Source organism: Coptis chinensis, chromosome 6 (assembly GCF_015680905.1).
Source record: "Coptis chinensis isolate HL-2020 chromosome 6, ASM1568090v1, whole genome shotgun sequence".
Taxonomy (NCBI): domain Eukaryota; kingdom Viridiplantae; phylum Streptophyta; class Magnoliopsida; order Ranunculales; family Ranunculaceae; genus Coptis; species Coptis chinensis.
Window position 1 is genome coordinate 12,711,244 of NC_141461.1, and position 16,971 is coordinate 12,728,214.

The 16,971-nt window shown below is 38.4% G+C and overlaps 1 protein-coding gene across 1 annotated transcript; it reads right to left on the minus strand.

The window, feature by feature from the left end:
• Positions 1-820: 820 nt before the first annotated feature.
• Positions 821-3,483, minus strand: LOC147491533 (3-hydroxy-3-methylglutaryl coenzyme A reductase 1-like). The gene is made up of 4 exons (XM_086565183.1): positions 2,514-3,483; positions 2,080-2,261; positions 1,645-1,991; positions 821-1,526 (listed from the first exon to the last, which is right to left on the minus strand). Exons 1-4 carry the CDS (start codon positions 3,395-3,397, stop codon positions 1,284-1,286), a joined length of 1,656 nt encoding a protein of 551 aa, XP_086421309.1. The 5' UTR covers positions 3,398-3,483; the 3' UTR covers positions 821-1,283.
• Between the last annotated feature and the right edge of the window lie 13,488 nt (positions 3,484-16,971).

Here is a 16,971-nt window from a genome sequence, read left to right on the forward strand (position 1 = left end):
TCATCCAAGTTATTGTCATTTTCATTTGACCATTTCCTGGAACATGCGTGTAACCTTAGTTATTGAAGCAATTCCAGTGCGACTTCCACCTAAATGATTGAGCACCCAGTAACAAAATATCAGGTAGATTTCTAGGAAGGGGTGGAAGGTCCAGAATGGTGTAGTTCACTAGTTCTTTCCGTGGCATGGACCTACATTGAATATGTTGGACTGGTTGGGGGAGTTCCTATCAAATGAGTAGAGGAAGTGACTAAGGTTGAAAATTCTCATTCTATACAACATTCTTTCTTTGAGTGGATCCCCATTAACAATGACTATTACACATTAGTCAGACATGTGAAAAAAGTTTGGTCAATAGTCAATACCCATTGACGATCAGACGTGTGAAAAAAGTTTGGTCAATACCCATTGACCACCTAATTCTATGCATTGACCACATTTAAGCGGAATCCTGTCTCAAATGCTTGGAGAACACCATATTAATGATTCAGTGTATCACAGGTTGTCAGCCAAATACTAGGATCACATTTCAGGAAAACAGGCTAAGAACTAGGCAACCAAATTTGTCAATCGCACAAAAATAAATATAATCAAACCATGTCATTCTTCTTTGCCGTTAAAAGTCTTGACCACCGAACTGTCCAACTCGAATACAGCAGGACAAAGATGTCCTTAAATGGTTCTTAAATCGTTTTTGTTCAAATATAGAAACAGAAAACACAACTACAGAATGGACAACAAGGCCAGAAACAAATTCAAAACAAACTTCAAAATTACTCAGTCTTAGAACTAAGCTAATTACATCGATGAGCCTATTAAATAATAGTAATAATGAAATTATGTTATTATATTTGAGAAACAACACAAACCATACATTAAGAGGTCCACATAAGCATAATACCAAGAGGCATAAGATGTTAGTAGAAACAACACTTAGTAGTGGCTTTGCTGGCTCTCCTCCCATCACCCACTTCCATATAATTCCAAGCTTTACAACTAAGTAGACAGCAAACTCACATGGTTAATGGCTTAAAAAAAATATACAAACAGGCTATATGCTTTGTTGGATACTTGGATTCAGTGTTTGTTTGCTCGCATGAGTAATTCGCATGGCTCAATTTCCCCTCTCTCCTTCCATCTGTCCCTCTCTGACCAACAACACCAGAACCCCACTTGTAGTCCCGTTTATCTGTCTGTGACATTAACTATTATGTTATTCCTTTTTCTTTTTTCCTTTTACGAGTTTTGTGCACTCACATGATGTGGGGTTCTTGTGCTCTTCTCTAAGCAGCAGTTTTGGTGACGTCTTTGCTTGATCTGTTGTACTTCATGTGACTCTTAACAAGCTGTCCTGCTGCTAAAGCAGACATTAGAGATAGCTCACCAGCAAGAGCAGAACCAGCTACTATACTAGCCAGAAGCCTTGCATTGGATCCTGGTGCCTCTTTGTTTGCACCCTTAACACCAAGAAGGTTAAGACATGCAGATTGTGATGCAAGCTGAGTCCCACCACCAACTGTACCCACCTGAAAAAAGTGACCCAGCAATATAATTAGAAAACATTTCACTTTCAATTCAAGTAAACATCCAAAATAATCAATATCAAGTTATCAACCAAATGAAGTAATGGGGCGAATTAGTTACCTCAATGGAAGGCATAGTTACAGATATATGAAGGTCTTTTCCTTCATTTACAGCTTCCATCATGGTGATACAGTGAGAACTTTCTATATTCTGTGCTGGGTCTTGACCAGTAGCTATAAATACAGCAGAAACAATATTGCTAGCATGAGCATTAAAGCCACCAAGAGCACCAGCAACAGCTGAGCCAGTGAGATTCTTGAGCATGTTAAGCTCAACCAATGCAGGAACTGTGGTTTTGAGGACCTTTCTCACCACTTCTTCCTTAATGATAGCTTCACAAACAACAGATTTTCCTCTTCCTTCAATCCAATTCACAGCAGATGGTTTCTTGTCTGAACAAAAGTTCCCTGCGCATATTGAAACACATATCGTATTAATAAACAAGTGAAACTCTGATCGAATCAGTACGCATTATACATAAGGTGAGGGTCTAACCAGAAATGCTAATGACATCCATGTCAGGGAAATCATTCTGAAGGAAATCAAGTACATTCTGAACACCTTTCGACACCATATTCATCCCCATTGCGTCACCTGTGCTACAAGTAAACCTCATATACAGATTCTTCCCTGCCATGGCACATTGTATAGATTGAAGCCTTGCAAATCTACTAGATCTGTAATCAAAGCAAAAAAAAGCAAATTTATCAAACTAAATACAAAAGTATATATAGTTACCATATCAACAGTCCAAATGTCAAAATATACCCAATTTCAACATAAATTGGCCAATCAACTTCAAAAAACATAATTCGTCATCAATACAGACAAATTAAACTTCAACAATTCCGCCCATTGGAACCAATTCTCAAACACTAAACAAAATACAGAAAAGTTCCTAACATTTTGGAGATGGATAAGAATCAAACCTGTTAAAAATAACCGATAACGTATCGAAATTAGCCGGATTCTCCACAAAGAATTTAAGCTCGGCAGCTCTTTTAGCAGTTCCAAATCTAACAATAGGTGCTCTAGTCATTCCATCTTTCAACAAAACACTACTAGCCCCACCGGATGCGTAAATCGCTTTACACCCCCTATTAGTACTAGCAACCAAACACCCTTCAGTTGTTGCCATTGGAACTGAATACTCAATTCCATCAAGTAACAATGGTCCAGCAATTCCCACAGGTATTTGTACATAACCAATTGGCATTTCACAACATTGCCCTAAAATGGACTCGTAATCAAACCCATCTAATGGTAATCCATCAACAGACTTCCCAACCAATCGTTGCAAAGCTTCGCGGCGTATAAACGCTGCCCTTTTACAATCCCCAAGTCTGGATTCAAGTGAATACGATGGAATTGTTCCGTTGAGGACCGATTTAATAATCTCCTCATCTTCTTGAGGCAGTATGTTAAGTATTGATGTCTTTGGGGCACAATCACCACAAGGGGGTCGGTGATTATCCATGAACTGTTCATCGAAAACGTCTTCAGATGATCTAGTAATAAAAGATTGAACGAAATCGATTCCAAAGAAACCGAGTAGGTAAATAAACGAAGCTATAAGAGATAAAATTGCTGCCATTTCTGACATAGTGACGACATGAAGAGGAGTTGATGAACGGATTTTTTCACGCCAACGTTGGAGGAGAAAATAGGCAACGGAAAAAAAGAGTGTGAAGAAGATTCCATTGGTTAGGTAAAGAGGAAGAGGGAGTGCATCAGATGCTTTTGAATGTTTGATTGGTGGATACTGCCCATTATTATTATTATTTGATGAGGGAGCTCTGCGGCGGACGTCCATTGGTTTTGGTCCGACACAGAACACAGAGAGAGAGAGAGAGGGGAAAAGAGGATGGGTTTTTTTTTTTAGTTTGGAGCGAGAAGAGCGGGGGAGTTAAGTTGGGTTTATATACAAGTTTGTGCTCTTGTTAGAGCCATTTACGCATGGTAACCACGTATGTAACGCGCCTTTCTCACGTGCGGTGGTCGACAGTGATTCATCACTTTTTTTCCGATTTCCTTTTTGGGAATAGGTGTCATGCTGGAATATTGGAAGGAATATCTTTTCTGAAGTGGATTTGGGTTGTATGGGACTACGTCGAAATATGGAAATAGGCAAATGTGTGCTTAGTATTTTAGCATAATGCAGTTTTTAGGGACCTCCTCGTCGACAATTTTTTCTAGGACGTGGTTGGATCCTGGATGGGTGGAGAGTGCAGATAAAGTCGATTGGCTAGTCACTAGCTAGTTTAATGACGTTGGCTTGCATTGAAATACACACAACTTTGCATCTTGAATCTCGATACAAAAAAATGGTGATCAGGTAGCGACTCAGCTTTTTGAAAAAATTAGTTAAGATCATACAAGTCCGTACCAGGAGATGCATAGGACACAAGTGGACAATCAAGCCATATCTTCCTTCCCACTTCCAAGTTCCAAGTTCCAACCAAGAAAAATAGTTACGTACTACACTTTCATCATGCTGATGTTGGAATTAAACTTTGAGGAAGTCTGCATCATATCCCAGATCCCAAGTCGCTACCATTAGGAAACCCCACAAGTCATCTTTGACTCGTGGAATACATAAGGCGTGAAACTTAACATACATCACCATCATCTAATCTACCATTTCACATTTCACATTTCCAAGGTTTTAGCTTTTCATTACATGGTCTTTGAAGAGTCCGAGCTTACAATCCATACTACTGACCATACGTAATATCGCTGATTCGCTATCATGCAATGGAAGTATTTAACATGTTTTACGCGAGCAATGGAAAACATGTTTTACGCGAGCAATGGAAAACATGTTTTTTTGGCAATTAGACAGACAGGTTTGAAGTTGATAATTTGAAAATCGTAATCATCCTCATGTTGAGCTGTGGAACCGTCTAGCGTATGAAGCTCCGGTATCTCACCAGTAAGCTTTAGAGTTCTGAAACTTTTCGGAATTTCGACGATTTGTCGATATTTCGGCCCCAAACCTTTTCTCCCTTTTTTTTCTATGTACACCTATATAAAGGAAATAGATTAGGGTTTTGAGACAACTTTGAGAGATTCATTTCTTGGGTATTGTGGGAGCTCTATTGAGCTAGGGTTTGAGTGAGGCCTCTTGTTCTTGATTCTTGATACCTCTCAGAACTCTCCAATCTTTTCTTTATAAAGGAAACTTGGCTCTTGTGTGGATGTAGGTAACATTTACCGAACCACCTAAATCTTTGTGTCTCTTTGCATATTTACTTCCTTATTTATTGTTTGCTTGCTATGGGTGATGATAAATTAGTGGCTTTGCTTGTTTGAGTTTGTTGTGATAACTACCAAAGTCTTGGGTGGGTGATTTCCTTGGTGTGAGCTCCAAGTTGAAATCATTTGAGATAGAAAGTAACTAGATTGAGGTGTGACTTTCTAGTGAAATCTCCCAACAAGTGGTATCGAGCTTCTGGATCAGTATGCAGCTACAGAGTGTGTGAGGAAAAGACTCCACCTTTAGCATTGGAGGCTAGGTGTTTGAGGAAATTCCTCTGAGAGGTTCTCCACCGTTGGTTTTGATTCAGTAAAATCATGACGACCGACAAAGAAAGCTACAGAGGATAGAAGTTTGATGGAACAAACTTTGGCTATTGGAAGATGCAAATTGAGGGCGTTCTCTATCAAAAGGATTTGATGGAAACGTTGATAAGTGAAAGCCCGAGGAGATTCCGCAAGACAAATGGGATTTCGCGGGATAGAAAGGCCTTGGCCACAATCCGATTGAGTCTTTTCAAGTCGGTAGCCTTCATATTAAGACCGAGAAGACGCGAAGTCTCTCATGGAGGCACTTACTACGATGTATGAACAACCCCGGCCGAAACAAAGTCTATTTGATCACCAAGCTATTTAGTATGAGAATGTCGGAGGGACATCCTTCAAGGATCACTTAAATGAATTCAACCAAACTAAGGACCAATTGGAGTCGGTTGAGATTACATTTAGTGATGAGGTGCTAGCTTTGGCGATACTTGGACAAATGCCTCCAAGTTGGAAGGCTACAGTTGCGGCTATTAGTGGCTATGCGGGAATGACCAAGTTGAAGTTTGAGCACGTTGTTAGTATGGTACTAACCGAGGAAATTCGGAGACATGATTGTCCTTCATCTTCGGGGTCGGCATTGAGCACTGAAAGTAGGGGGAGAAATTCAAACAGGAATCGTGGTAAGAAGAAGTGGAGGGGGAGATCGAAATCTCAAGCCCCCCAATTGCAAAGCGTTGAACACAAACCCTCGAGACATAAGTGAAGTGGTGTGCTATAAATTGTGGTAGGCCGGCCACTATAGCCCCAATTGTCCGGCACCAAGAAACAACAACAACATTAATAAGAACAAGAAAAGAATCAAGAAGCTAATGTTGTTGAGATGGTAGATGACGCTTTGATATGTTCGATGGAGCACAAGAAGAGTCTTGGGTACTTGATTCCTACGATCTTTCCATGCTACCTCACATCGAGTTCCTTGAGAACTACACCGGTGACCTTGGAACGGTCTTTTCGGTGATGACCAACCTTGTGACATTGTCGGCAAGGGTGGCGTGCATGTCAAGATGAATGGCTCAAATCATGGTTATTGAGGGACGTCGGACACGTTCGGTTTGAGGAAGAATTTGATTTCGTAGGGCAATTGGCAAGTGAAGGATTTGTTACTGATCTTCACCGGTGATACTTGGAAGGTCTCGGGGTTCATTGATTGTTGCAAATGGTAAGAAAGATGGTACTTCTCTACATGACCGCACATGGTTGTGAGTCGATTGTCGTGGCACATGGCAAAGAGGATCCGAATGTTTGGCACCACAGACTTGGTCACATGAGTGAGAAAGGAATGAAAATCCTTCACTCTTCTAGTAAACTCCCAAAGTTCTGATCGAATTTGAAATTGATTTACGTGAGAACTGTGTATTTGGAAAGCGAAGCGGGTGAGTTTTTGAGAATGGGTCAGACTCCGAAAGCAAGAAGGCTTGAGTTGATTCATACAGATGTCTGGGGGCCAGCTAATGTCTCTTCACTTGGCGGAAAGTCATATTTTGTGACTTTCATTGATGACCATACTAGGAAGGTGTGGGTCTATTTCTTGAGACACAAGTCAGAAGTATTTGAAGTATTCAAGACTTGGAAGGCCATGGTTGAGAATGAGACAAGCTTGAAAGTAAAGAAGCTGAGATCCGACAACGGTGGAGAGTATGAGGATTCAGGTTTTAAGAAGTACTGTGCTGACAATGGCATCAAGATGGAAAAGACTTTGCCAGGGACACCTCAGCAGAATGGGGTTGCAGAGCGGATGAATAGAACAACCGACAGAGAGCTAGGTGTATCGCATTACACTAGCGAGGCTTGCCCAAGCAGTTTTGGGCGTAAAGTGTTAAAGCACGGCTTACCCGATCATCAGAGGACCATCATTACCTTTGGATTTTAAGATTCCGAGGAAAGTGTGGAGCGGGAAGGATGTGAACCTTTCCCATTTGAAGGTGTTTGGTTGTTGTGTGTCCTATGTCCACATTAGTGACCAAGCTAGAAGCAAGCTTGATGCTAAGTCATTAAAGTGCACCTTCATCGGCTATGGCGGTGATGATTTTGGGTATCGCTTTTGGGATGATCAAAATCGGAAAATCATTCGTAGTAGAGATGTTGTGTTTAATGAGAAGGTGATGTACAAAGGACGAGATGAAGCACAAACCAAGGAATCGGGTACGAGAAATGGCACAAAGTATGTTGAGTTGGAAGACTTCGATGTAAGTCGTGGTATAGTGGGAGCCTCACGATCGAGGAGGATGACGAGTAGTGACTCGAGAATAATGAGGATACTACACCACCGAAGTCCATCTCCACCTCGTGCCCCCAGGAAGACATCCGGGCCACATGTACCGAAAGTAACGAGATATCCACCCTCCACCTATGTGAATTACTTGCTACTTCTTCGCGATGGTGGCGAGCCTCAATGCTATGATGAAGTATTAGAGGTGAGTGATGCAAGCAAGTGGGGAGCTTGCTATGCAAGATGAGATGAGATGAAGTCCCTCATCTCTAGTGGCATCGTGGAGTTAGCCAAACTACCCACGTGGGCAAGAAGGCTTTCTGAGAACAAATGGGTGTTTAGAGTCAAAGAGGAACATGATGGTTCCCGGAGATACAAAGCGAGGCTAGTAGTCAGGGTTTTCAAAAAAAATGAAGTTGACTTCCGCAGAGATATTCTCCCCAAATGGTGGCCAATACTATTCGGTCGGTGTTGAGTATTGTTGCAGCAGAAGATTTGTATCTTGAAAGCGGTTGGATGTTAAAACCGCCTTCCTCCATGGTGACCTAGTTGAGGAAATTTACATGCAAAGAACCGGAGGGTTTCATCAAGAAGGGTAAAGAGAAAATGGTATCTGAGGCTCGAAAGAGCTTGTATGGTTTGAAGCAAGCCCCTAGGCGTTGGTGCGAAGTTTGATAACTTCATGCAAGGAAATGGCTACTATAAGTGCAACGGCCCATTGTTGTTGCTTTCAAGAGGTTCGACTCGGCTACGTCATCCCGTTGCTATATGTTGATGATATGTTAGTAGCAAGTTCCGATATGTCGAAATTGGGAGATTGAAAGAAGTTAGCAAGTGAGTTCTCTATGAAGGACTTGGGTGCGTGAAAACATTCTAGGGATGAGGATCGGAAGAGATAGGCATAAAGGTATTCGGAGTTGTCTCCGGTGAGTATATTGAGAAGGTATTGAAGAGGTTCAACATGGGTAGTCGCGAAACCGGTTTGCACACCTTTGGCGATCCACTTCAAGTTGTCCAAGGAACACTCTCCCAAGATCGTTGAGGAAAGAAACTTCATGGCTAAGGTACCATACTCTGCCATTGGAAGTCTTATGTATGCCATGGTTTGCACGTCGAATATAGCCCAAGCGGGAGTCGCCGTCGATAGATTTATGTCTAATCTCGGCAAGCAACATTGGGAAGCCGTGAAGTGGATATTGAGATATCCGGAGAGGTACTACTGAGAAAATGCCTATGTTATGGAAGGGGTGTTGTGAACCCGCAAGGGTATGTGGATGCCGATTTTGAGGAGAAGTAGATCGAGGAAAAGCAAGCACTACCGGTTATGTCTTTATAGTAGGTGCTACTTTAGAAATGAGTTAGATTTCGCCATGAAGATTGTTGCTTTGTCTACCACGAAGGCGAGTGCGTGGCGTTCTGAGGCAAGCAAAGAGATGATCCGTTCTGGATCGATGAAAGAGCTTGGGATGAAGCAAGAGAGAAGTGTGTTACACGGTGGCGGTCCAGTGCTATACATCTTGCTAAGAATTCCGCCTTTCATTCTAGGACCAAGCACATTGGTCTCCTATCATTTTATCCGATCTGTTAGAGGATGAGGTTTTGGTACTTGAGAAGATTCAAGGGAGTGAGAATCCGGCGGATATGTTGACCAAGACCGTGCCTACTGAGAAGTTGAAGTTGTGTTCAACTTCGGTGGGTCTTCTTGCTTGAAGACCATGATAGATGAGCCGAGTGTTTCTTTAGTAAATTGGAATTGGATGGAGTTGTTACAATTGAGATGTGATGTGCATGTAGAATCTCGAAGGTTCCAAGTGGGAGATTGTTGAGCTGTGGAACCGTCGAGCGTATGAAGCTCCGGTATCTCACCAGCAAGCTTTAGAGTTCTGAAACTTTTCGGAATTTCGACGATTTGTCGATATTTCGGCCCCAAACCTTTTCTCCCTTTTTTTTTTTTTTGTACACCTATATAAAGGAAATAGATTAGGGTTTTGAGACAACTTTGAGAGATTCATTTCTTGGGTATTGTGGGAGCTCTATTGAGCTAGGATTTGAGTGAGGCCTCTTGTTCTTGATTCTTGATACCTCTTGTAAACTCTCCAATCTTTGCTATAAAGGAAACTTGGCTCTTGTGTGGATGTAGGTAACATTTACCGAACCACCTAAATCTTTGTGTCTCTTTGCATATTTACTTCCTTATTTATTGTTTGCTTGCTATGGGTGATGATAAATTAGTGGCTTTGCTTGTTTGAGTTTGTTGTGATAACTACCAAAGTCTTGGGTGGGTGATTTCCTTGGTGTGAGCTCTAAGTTGAAATCATTTGGGATAGAAAATAACTAGATTGAGGTGTGACTTTCTAGTGAAATCTCCCAACACCTCATTCCTCCCTCAGCTCCACATGATGACAGTAGTACTAGAAATTCATGTATAATTAAAACAAGTTACGAAAAGAAAAGTTGCAAACGTCAAAAAAAGAACGTGTGGCACGCATATTGCATATATGGAGACATACAAATCAATTAAAACTTTGATTCCCCAGAAGATGATAAATATTAATATATGGGGTTCCGTAATACATATACACTATACAGCCATGCATATATTATAAGAAGATAACTGGTTTTTTATTGAATTTTGAATGCTTAGGAAAATGTGTTGAACTTTTTAAACAAATTATCAGGTGACAAGCCAGCTATATGCGGGCATGTATATAGACACGAATCATCTTTCATTTTTCAGTGAACATTGCTGACATGTTCTAATCCAGCAGGGTAAAAGTTGGGAAAACCAGAAGCATGACACAATCAGCTGAATATATGGGAAATGTTGATATTGGTTACCAAAACTTCAGATACATTCGGTGCGATATTCACAATTTCAGAGTCTTAAGTTCTTCAGAGTTGTATCGAATATCTTTGACCATGTATCCAGTATTCCAGTACTATTATTCCATTACCCACGAGGTGACGACAACGAAGAACAAATCGAATGGACCACAGAGTTGAATATTTCGAATGGGCATGCAGACTCAATCAGGCCCACAGTTAAGCCCATACCATTTGCACCACTACCAATTACCAAAGTAGTGAAACTGTGGAAGTACCATATGGTACAAAGAGTTTTCAGATGACAGAAAGTGGTTCTTCAATTTTCCTCTTTTAAATTATCTTACAGACTTACACTAGTATGAATAAACCCATCAGTTCCTTTCTTTACAAACTAGGAACCTACAAACTATTCCATGGAAATTAGTTGGAAACTATTGCTGTGAAAGTGTGAATCAATTCAACAGATTTGAGCCTTGACTTGACTTCAAGTAATGACAATTAGAGACGGCATCAAGTAATGCAAATCTTTACAATCGTTTTAACTTGTATGCAACCATACATGAAGTCGTGAACTAATCCACAACATTGAGTTCAAAGTCATGGCTGATGAACAAAGTTTTTAAAGAATAGAATGGTAAGACTAACTAGGTCTGTATAACGGCAAACAGAAGAGAACGATTAGACCATGTCCATGCCAATAAACTATGGGGGCTGTCCTCTCTGTGCTGGATTCAAAGCCTAATAGTTAAACATTATTGAAGTATAACAAATGCCAGCATAATAACATCCCCTTAGTAATTAACTTATTATCTATTAAGTTTAGATAAAGTTTTTTTTTAATCTCTCAGCTGACTACACGAGGAATCATTTGGTTGTTTTGATTTCTTCTTCAAAACCCGGTAGTCTTATAAAAATTTATTTTGGTGACTTTTAACTATTGAGAATTACATCTATTATCTATATACTAAAGCAGAAATTTCTAAAATAGATTTTTTTCTCTCTTATGTGGCACTATAATATGAGAGAGAACATTTTCTCTCTCCTATGTGGCACTATAATATATGAAAGATAGTTTTTTTAATTTTCAGAAGAAGGAAAAACATTTTTTTTTATAATGACTTGTTTTATGTTCTTACAATCATTGAGTATTTATTGAGAAAATTAAAATACACGGAAAATAAAACAGGTCTAGTTGTAACTAATTGTGTTGGTGCATGTGTACTGTGCTGAGCTGGATCTTCAGAACCTTCTATTGACTTATTTGACCGAGAATCACTTCTCCCTTATACCCCCCTTCAAGCTGAAGGGAGAATATTGAACGGAAAGCTTGTGAGAGAGTAACTTGAACTTTGCAGTAGATAAAGCTTTTGTAAAAATATCTGCTATTTGATCTTTGGTGCTGAGATATTGAACGTCAATGAGTTTTCTAGTGACAAGTTCACGAATGTATTATAGTCAATCTCCACATGTTTGGTACGAGCATGGAAAATAGGATTGTTGGCTAAGGAGATTGCACTAATGTTAGGTTGTCACAAAATATTAAAGGAGGAACAGATAGAGGAATTCTGAGATCCTGAAGAAGAAGGCATATCCAGAAAGTTCAGCAGCTGTATGTGCCAAAGCTCGATATTCTGCCTCCGTTGATGATAGAGCAACAGTGTGTTGCTTCTTATCAGACCATGCATGACAAAAGATCAGAACCAAGATAAATGCAAAATCCTGTGATGGTTCTTCTATCCATTGGGCAACTTGCCCAATCAGCATCAGTATATGCTTGAATTGTCAAAGGACTCTTGCTGATTCAAATGCCATGATCTATTGTACCTTTAATATATCTCAAAATCCTCTTCACTGCCATCATATGTGGATTTCTGGGATTATGCATGAATTGGCAGACCACATTCACTGCAAATGCAATATCAGGTCTAGTCCATACTAAATATTGCAGACCACCCACAAGTGATCTAAATTCAGTAGGATCAATTAAAACTTTACCAGTATGATTATCGAGCTTAAAACTTGAAGACATAGGAGTAGAAGAAGGTTTAGCATCCTGCATCTTGGCTTTAGTCAACAGATCATAGGCATATTTTGTTTGAGATAGGAACAGTCCATTTGATGATTTTCTTTGAACTTCCAATCCCAAAAAATAATGCAAAGTACCCAAATCTTTCATGGAAAATATAGAGCTTAACTGCTTGATAATATTCATGTAGACAACAGGTGAACTTCTAGTGATCAAAATATCATCCACATATACTAATACATATGTAATGGAAATGGAATCCTTTTTAATGAATAGAGAATGATAAGCGTGTGAAGTATTGAATCCAATAGACATTAAGGCTTGAAATAACTCTTCATACCAAGCTCGAGGAGTTTGTTTTAGACCAAAGATGGACTTAAGCAGTTTACAAACATGAGTAGGTTTTAAAGGATCATTCATAATGCATAAACAGGCACACCACGAATTGTGTACATACAATTGCTCTATCAAAAAAAAAAAATGTACTTACAATTGCATAAAGCCATGGTAAAACATCAACATGTAAATATGTAATTACATTTTCTAGTACCTACACCAATGGCCAAATCTATTCCACTTCTTAAAGGGGCGCGCCTACAACACATGGCCCAATATAGAAATTTTTAATGAAGTTGCACCTGATTGGCTTGAGATCATGACGTGGCACTAAAGAGAAACTAATATCTCACGAGTGAATGAGCCGAATATTAAGGGGAAAAAAAATAGTAAAGTGAAATAAGAGTCTCTCTATTCTCTTTCCTAAAATACTTGTTAAAGTATTCCCAACTTTCATCTCTTTATTTATTTTCATTAATAATTTGGGGGTTTTAGAAGAAAGTCATGGCGGATGCTTATATAGTATACTCGTTTGACAAATTTTCAGCTTTCTCAAATTTCACATAAGAAGATTTCGATAGTTTTTCGTTCAACCAATCTCAAATTTCAAAAGAGTTAGGCTCGCTTGCTAATTTTGAAGACCCTATGGTCACACAAGTTAATATACCTGCTGCCCATGAAGAAGATAATGTAAAAGAATTAGAAGTTTGTGATGTGGAAGGATATGAGTTCGAAGAGGATGATGCGAACGAAGTGGTTACAATGGATTTATTTTAATGACATTATGTTGTGTTGGTATTGAAACATATTGTCAATCAAGATTTAGTGTTCGACAATATATATGGTTTTAATAAATATCAATAATACTTCACTTTTTTTAATGATTACTGTAAAGGATGTTTTTAGTTCTCCTTACAAATGTAGGCTTGATCAAGGGATTGGGATGTTTGGATTGAATTGACCAAGTTCGTATGGACGAACTGACAACGTATCAAGTTCTCTCTCAGGAGAGAACTTGAATAAGGTCAGACGTAGTTTCTCATCCTCTTTATATAGGCAAAATGCCCGCGCCTCTTGCTCTCCCGCTTCAGGTCAGATCTAGGTCTTCAGGTCACTTACGAGCCATGATGGCGAGTTATGAAGAATCAATGAGATGCGCGCCTGAAGCTTCGGTCTTGATGGATGTAATAAAGACATACGTTACGAGCCGTTGTGGAGTGAGAGGAGTGAGTGCTATGGAGGTCGCTTTTGGGTGAGATCATATATTCGACTCGAGTCACTTTGAAACGAGCTCGCAGGTCGAGTACGTGAGATCGGTTAGTGGTGACATCACTCTGGGCATAAGTTGAATATGTTGTTTGCCTGAGTTGAGTTACTATGAAGCGAGCTCTAAGGATGAGGATATGAAGTCGGTTGGTAGTTTTGTATATGCTGGACACGTGTGTGATATTCATTGGATGTGAATATTACTCCCTTATAATTACTACTTATGCATATATGATTGTTGATCTGTATGAATATATTGATTAAGACAATCATAGTCTTCCATAAATAATTGACAAAATAGCTCGAGTTCACACAACAAAAATGCTGAAATAGGATTTTACTCTTTATTTTTTGTAAAAAATAAAATGGTGAAAAGAGAGAAGAACAAGAGATAGAAATGGAGGAAAGAGAGACTCTTACTTCACTTTAATATTTTTTCCCTTAATATTCGGCTCATTATTCACTCGTGAGATATTAGTTTCTCTTTAGTGCCACATTCATGATCCCAAGCCAATCAGGTGCGACTTCATTAAAAATTTATGTACTGGCCACGTGTTGTAGTGGCGCCCTTCTTAAAGAGGCCTGAGACATCCGGCCCTTGTGTAGTTTTTGTTTGCCTATTCTATGCTTAGTATTTCCCCTAGTACTTGCTATACTGCCATAGTTAGGTAAGAGTAATTAGGAGAGAGGACGCATAACATGGTTATGGCTAAAAGTATGTGGATACAACATAAGAGTAACAAGGAAAACCAATTAACTTTTCACTCCTCGTTCTACTCTCTCTCTATCTCTCTCTCTCTTACTTCGTCTTCTTCTTTTCTTCTTTCACAAAAAAATGTCATCCAGTTGGTTTGACCAGTTCGAGACAAAACGCAAACCCATCCAAAACTTATTGGTAAGGTATGACGAAAGTGCGGCGAAGATTTCTTTAACTAATGACGAGAATGATCCTCATGTTGAAGACGTCATTAATATCCCAATACCATAGGATTACATTCAAGATTTTTGCGGTGCATATTTTAGATCCCGAAAGGTTCCAACGGTGATAAGTCTTTTGTACGCCAATTCGAAACAGAACCAGTAACCGTGAATTTGGCAAAATTAGTGGCAGAAAAAAATTTGAGAAGTGAGTTTTTTTAGAGAGTTGAAGTCCGGTTGAATGGTGAGACAAAATATGTTTATGTTTTTTCTTCTCTTTTGAAGGTGATTATCCAAAAACTTCTCATCACGTTTTATTTTCTTTTACAAGATGATTTTTTCTACAATATCTTGGCAACAGCAAAAAATATAGTATTAAGACTGCAATTTTGCAATATCTCGGCAACAACAATAGTATTTTTTGCTTCAGGCCGCAATTTTGAATATCCGAAAATTGTATTAAGAAAAGTTCCATCTCTTGAGAATATAGAAAGAAATAAAGGAAAGCAGACTTTTTGCCCTAGTTCCTTCACAAATTTAGGAACCATTTTTCAAGAGATTACTATAGAAAGTTCCATTCCAAAAGAACAGTTCTCTTATGAAGTTACAGAATTCATACTCATTCTGGGCGGAAACATGTATGATGTGATAACTTATGATGTAGTGATATAATTTTGCACTTTATTTTTATAATCACTAACAATTTCTTGAATGTTTTTTCTGTAGACACATTGATGAGCTAAGGAATCATCCTTCTCTATGGTTCTATCGCACTTCATTGAGGTACATGATATATGTGATGCAATTCCTTGAAGCTACATGGTCTTCATGTCAGATTGATTCGGATATCGAGACTTTTGGTAAGGGTTTACCAAGTGTTCATTACCTACTCTACAAGTGCCTCAGCTCCCAAAAGACTTATCAAGATCAAATGCTTTTAACAGTAACTATAAGGGTTGGATTAGTACACTTAAGATGACACCTTACCTTAATGATTTCTATTTACAATCTTTATTAGTAGAAGGTCATACAGGTTATTATAGACCTGTCTACCAGCAAGATATTTGCATGTGGTCGAACTTCCATCCTGATTTTCACAAAGTGCAGCAGAACCAGTGGAATGACTTTGAGAACTTTAGTTCGATGAATCGGGAGTAAAATTTTCCTGTTGGAGGCAGAGTTTAGTATCTGCCCTTCCAGATGTTCTCTCAATGTTATCCGCAAGAGTTCCAATTTTAAGAGTTTCAGTATTTTGTGGTTATGGACTTTGAGACAACATGTGACAAGGATAGGAATCCCCATCTCCAGGAGATCATTGAGTTTCCATCTGTTTTAGTGAATAGTGTGACTAGACAACTAGAAGCTTCTTTGAGGTTAGTTTAATGCAGATGTATTCATATTCTAATTTTCTATTAATTACTTTTTAAGATTAGTTTAATGCTTGCATTTGCATCCAATTTTCGATTTTCCGTTAAATATTATTTGAGGTTAGTTCGAGCATCCAATTTTCTGTTCTCCATTAATTGTTTTTTGACTTTAGTTTCATTCAGTATTATATATTTAAAAAAAATATTTGTCATTATTGCTTTGTTTTTGTTTTTTTGTTTGTTTTTTTTTTTTCCATTTTCTATTATATATTTTGTGATGTTATTTTTTGTATAATTATTTTTAACTATGTTTTGAGGTCGTGTTAAGGATATATTCGAAATAAGTCGATCCTTTATCATATACACTAAAATTGTATGATTTGTAATAGGGAATTAGTTTATACAAATCACCTATTTTTTTTACAAATCACCTATTTTTTATCAATTTTTTTTATTTGATCAAATATTATATAATAATTGGAACACTAAAAGTGTTTGATTCGTAATAGGAAATTATCTTTTATAAATCACCTATTTTTCAGCAATTTTTTTTATTTGATCAAATATATAAAAATTGAAAATACACTCAAACTATCCAAATATAAGAATTAGAAATACACTCAAACTCTCTACAGAGGTTCTATGTACGTGAGATTGTAAACTATTAGAAAAGACTATCTTTCATATTAGAGTGCCACATAGGAGAGAGAAAATACTATCTCTCATATTAGAGTGTCATATAATAGGAGAGAGAAAAATCTCTTTTAGAGGTCTTTGCTTTATCATTATATATCATATATCATTAGATTGTCTAAAGAAACAATGTTATACAAAGAAACATAAATTAAATGTGCAAA